Raw genomic sequence first — 5,371 nt, 5'->3', positions numbered from 1 at the left:
TCCCCAAGGAGAATTGCATACATAAGATTATCATAATTACTCAAACTTAAAACACGATATTTAGTTTTATGGAAGGGTGGTTATCGCATAAATTAAAGTGCCATAAATTGGAATGATGTGGAACAGCCATCAAAAAGAGTGAATTTACTTGGTGCCAGGCTTTGTTGAGAAAATGAATTTCATTGACAAAATATGAAAATTTATCCATAACAGATTTTCGTTAGGATTTTTAAGACAAATACTATGGTTTATCTCTGTACAAGAACTATATAAACTTTTGTAATTAAAGCGGACCTCTGGAAGACACCTTGTGTATATCGGAACAACAGCAACCCTTCAATATAAATGGCTTGTATCGATATTTGACAAGAAAATATCTTGGAGAGATGGTCTATAGGCTGCATAATATCAACTTCTCTTATTCTGATAGGCCTTAATAAATGAAACTCAAAAATTACTCAGATTGCTCTGATGGTAATTGCATCTTTTACTGTAATTATCGTTGAAAAAATTCTCTTTGAAAATTTTACTTCTATAGCTCAGATTATCCTTGAATAAATATTCTTCAGATGTCAACGGATATAGCTCAGATTATCCTTCAAAAAATGTACTTCAAAATCCTAACTTTTTCCTGGAAAGACTTTCCTTAAAAAACCACATACAACTTAGATAATCCTTAAAAATATTTTTAAAAATATATCACAGATTATCCTTGAAAATATGCTCCTTAATAATTAAAGACTATGCTCAGATTATCCTTGAAAAATAAGCTTTAAAACTTCTTAGGTTATTCTTAAAAAATTTGCTCTTTAATTACTCAGATTATCTTTGAAAAAATATGCTTTAAAATTCCTAAGATTATCCTTGAAAAAATACTCTTTAATAATTCACGCCTATAGCTCATATTATACTTGAAAAATATGTGTTAAAAATTCTTATATTATTCTTAAAAAATATTCTTTAAAAATCCATGCCTATAGCTCAGATTATCCTTGAAAAAAATTTCCTTTAAAAACCATTAGATTATCCTTGAAAAATATTCTTAAAAAAATCCACGCCTATACCGTTAAAAATCCTTGAAAAAAATATTCTATAAAAATCGTGAAATTATCCTTGGAAAATATTCTTTAAAAATCTAAGCCTACACATCCAATTATCATTAAAAAATATTCTTAAAAAATCCATGCCTATAGCTCAGATTATCCTTCAAAAAATTTCCTTTAAAACCATTAGATTATCCTTGAAAAATATTCTTAAAAAATCCACGCCTATACCTCTAATAATCCTTGAAAAAGTATTCTATAAAAATCCTCAAATTATCCTTGGAAAAATATTCTTTAAAAATTCAAGACTATATCTCTAATTATCCTTGAAAACCTTCTAAAAATATACACTTCTACAACTCCATTTATACTTAAAAAATTGAAGTCTATACCTCCAATTATCCTTGAAAACCTTCTAAAAATATACACTTCTACAATTCCATTTATACTTAAAAACATCATAAAATCCCTAGGCATAAAACCAAAAAAAAAAAAAAAACTGTAATTTATTTTCAATTCAAAACTTTGCCAATATGTTATATAAATAATGTCCATAATATAACTTCATATCTAATTACGACAAAATACTTACCTCATGCTTGGCTTCCTCATATGTTTTGCCCTCCATCAGACTCATCGTAAATAGAAATGTACTAATGGCCATTGGATCGTATCCGGCTTGCTCTGTAATCGCTTTGCAAAAAGATGATTTGATGTCAGTGCGTGGCCACATAATGGAGGCCAGGCGCATCCATGCATAAACTGTGGGACCCATGAAGAAACAGCCGAATAAACTGAATCTGTCATGTAAGGAAGACATGATGGCGGCGGGTGGAGAGTTGAAGCGAGAAAAGAAGAAGAAAAAAATAAAAACGGAATAATCGAAGCTAGTCCATTAAATTCAATACGAGTGGGATGGATAAATGAATGAATGGACGAATGGATGGATGTGTGAGTAAGACCCCAACCCACCCACTGCCAATGTTGTTGCTGCTGGTGTTTTTTCTTGTCGTTGTTGTTGTCGACTGTTTACACAGGGGTGTCAGTGCAATTAATGATTGTTTGTTCAACTTGAATGTTGGGTGTAGATTGCTTGATGGCCGTTGTCAGTCTGTATTTTTGCCTGCCTGTCTGTCTGTGGGTCGACGGTCCCAGCATGCACACCACGTTTTCTGACTGTTTCCGGTGTAATACGATGGAGTCTTATGCCACACACACTCACTCGCACATCAAGGGGCCAATGGTTAATTAAGGTGTTAATTATTGTTGATCAATGGTTGGTTCATTCGTCGATGTAGGCTGTGTATGATGATTCTTTCGCTTGTAAATTGAATGACTGTTTTTTATATTTGTGTTATATTAATGAATGCGATTCGCTGCTAAACTTACTTAAGACATTTCTTCCAGTCATATGTGCGGAATGTCCGTTTCTCTATCAGTGTTTGCTCGGCCAATGATCCACAGGGCCATAGCAATCCATAGGCAAGCATGCCACGTAATACTTTATATTTGTGTGTAAAATCGGAAAATTTTCGTAACATTAACATTATCATTTTTGTTGCTGTTGTGCGGTGGGTTTTCTATTTATTTAGAGTGGTATTTATTTAGGTTGTTTAATATAGCAGGATATATGATATTGTTCAAGCAGGGGAGTGTTCTGTTGTTAAAGTTTCTTTCTTTCTGTTTTGCGAATGATGTTGTTTAATACTGGTGCTGCAAAGTAAAAAAAAATAAACATATTAATTTATCACAATAGAGAAAAAAATATTTTGAAATACATTTTTTTAAATAAAAAACATTTCTGGGCTGTTATAGAAATCCATACATGAAATACTCTTAAAAGACCATACATTTGGCGTAGATATTCCTTCCACGCCTATATTTCAGATTATCCTCGAAAAAACTATTCTTTAAAAATCCACTTCTATATCTCAGATTATCCTTGAAAAACTATTCTTTAAAAATCCACTCCTATATCTCAGATTATCCTTGAAAAACTATTCTTTAAAAATCTACGCCTATATCTCAAATTATCCTTGAAAAACTATTCTTTAAAAATCCACGCCTATATCTCAGATTATTTTTGAAAAACTATTCTTTAAAAATCTACCCCTATATCTCAGATTATCCTTGAAAAACAATTCTTTAAAAATCCACCCCTATATCTCCGATTATCCTTGAAAAACTATTCTTTAAAAATCCACCCCTATATCTCAGATTATCCTTGAAAAACTATTCTTTAAAAATCCACGCCTACAGCTCATGTCATCCTTAAAAACAATTTTTTAAAAATCCACGCCTATATCTCCGATTATCCTTGAAAAAACTTTTTTTTAAAAATCCACGCCTATATCTCCGATTATCCTTGAAAAACTATTCTTTGAAAATCCACGCCTATATCTCAGATTATCCTTGAAAAATTATTCTCTAAAAATCCACGCCTATAGCTCAGATTATCCTGTAATAGTCTTTGAAAAAATATTCTTTAAAATATCCACGCCTGTAAAAGCCCTTGAAAAAATATTCTTTCAAAATTCCACGCCTGTACACATTTGGCGTAGATATTCCTTCCACGCCTATATCTCAGATTATCTTTGAAAAACAATTCTTTAAAAATCCACGCCTATATTTCAGATTATCCTTGAAAAACAATTCTTTAAAAATCCACGCCTATATTTCAGATTATCCTTGAAAAACAATTCTTTAAAAATCCACGCCTATATTTCAGATTATCCTTGAAAAACAATTCTTTAAAAATCCACGCCTATATTTCAGATTATCCTTGAAAAACTATTCTTTAAAAATCCACGCCTATATTTCAGATTATCCTTGAAAAACTATTCTTTAAAAATCCACGCCTACAGCTCATGTCATCCTTGAAAAAAATTTTTTTAAAAATCCACGCCTATATCTCCGATTATCCTTGAAAAACTATTCTTTAAAAATCCACGCCTATATCTCCGATTATCCTTGAAAAACTATTTTTTAAAAATCCACGCCTATATCTCCGATTATCCTTGAAAAACTATTTTTTAAAAATCCACGCCTATATCTCCGATTATCCTTGAAAAACTATTCTTTGAAAATCCACGCCTATATCTCAGATTATCCTTGAAAAACTATTTTTTAAAAATCCACGCCTATAGCTCAGGTTATCCTTGAAAAATTATTCTCTAAAAATCCACGCCTATAGCTCAGATTATCCTGTAATAGTCTTTGAAAAAATATTCTTTAAAATATCCACGCCTGTAAAAGCCCTTGAAAAAATATTCTTTCAAAATTCCACGCCTGTAATTGTCCTTCAAAAAATATTCTTTCAAAATTCCACGCCTGTAATTGTCCTTCAAAAATATTCTTTCAAAAATCCACGCTTATATCTCCAATTATCCTTGAAAAATATTCCCAAAAAAATCCACTCATGTAATAGCCCTTGAAAAAATATTCCATAACAAATCCAGGTTTGAAAATGTCTTTAACAAACCCTTCCTAGTAATAGACCTCGAAATAATATTGGTAAAACGTCCGGATCTGTTAGTCCTCTAAAATGCTCTGAGAAACCCACGCCCACAGCTCTCCTGGTAACTTGAGCGTATAGCTATAAGAATGCTTAGAACCTTGTCTTCAAAAGATCTACCCTTATAATGACTTGATCCGTTAAAAAGGAAATACAGCACTTTAAACTTCTTATAGGACTTCTTTTTAAAAGTTTATTGCGCTGGGTTCTGAGAAAATGCCCATTGGAAAAACAAAACTACCTAAACAAATTAAAACTGTAACACTTGTACTGAATTATGCATCTCATGAATATTTTAGCATTCCATACATTAAAATATCATTAACGGAATACCTCTCACCCCTTCGTCAAACATTTCGATTAGATTTAGCTGGCAGCTGTGTTTAGCTGGCAAACAAAAGGTTTTCAATGATATTTGGAAATTCTTAAATATGCTAAACATGTTTCAATTTTCATTAATGGCCTCGTAATGTTAACATCGTCGTCGTCAGTTTGTCTGTCTGCATATTTGTAATTCCCCCATTGCACTTTACCTTTCAATTTTCAAAACAGGAAAGGGGAAGGAATGTTAGACAAACGGATGAATGGTATGGTTGACTGACTGACTGAATGCATTGAATTGAAGTGTGAGTGTATGAGGAAATGATACAAGTGATTCAACCCACACAAAATTCTAAATTCACAATAAAATATTCTGTCCCGTAGCGGTACGGGAAATTTCCCACTTCTTGTTTTTCTTGATATATTCTACGGAGGCCCATTTGTATGTGTGTGGCATTGGAAGTATAGTATTTATCTTCCATTCCCTGTTGGT

General features: G+C 32.0%; 1 protein-coding gene across 1 annotated transcript; it reads right to left on the bottom strand.

Moving 5' to 3' along the window:
• Positions 1 to 1,635: 1,635 nt before the first annotated feature.
• On the bottom strand, positions 1,636 to 2,603 carry LOC133322882 (uncharacterized; the record flags this gene model as incomplete). The annotated part of the gene is made up of 2 exons (XM_061531836.1): positions 2,433 to 2,603; positions 1,636 to 1,843 (listed from the first exon to the last, which is right to left on the bottom strand). Coding segments are annotated over exons 1-2 (372 nt in total), but the record flags the coding sequence as incomplete, so codon positions are not given.
• Between the last annotated feature and the right edge of the window lie 2,768 nt (positions 2,604 to 5,371).

This window comes from Musca vetustissima, unplaced genomic scaffold (genome assembly GCF_032173495.1).
Source record: "Musca vetustissima isolate MV318-11 ecotype Yass unplaced genomic scaffold, APGP_CSIRO_Mvet_v1 utg271056, whole genome shotgun sequence".
Lineage (NCBI taxonomy): Eukaryota > Metazoa > Arthropoda > Insecta > Diptera > Muscidae > Musca > Musca vetustissima.
Note: the sequence above shows the minus strand (reverse complement) of the source record. Positions and strands in the feature narration are given on the sequence as shown.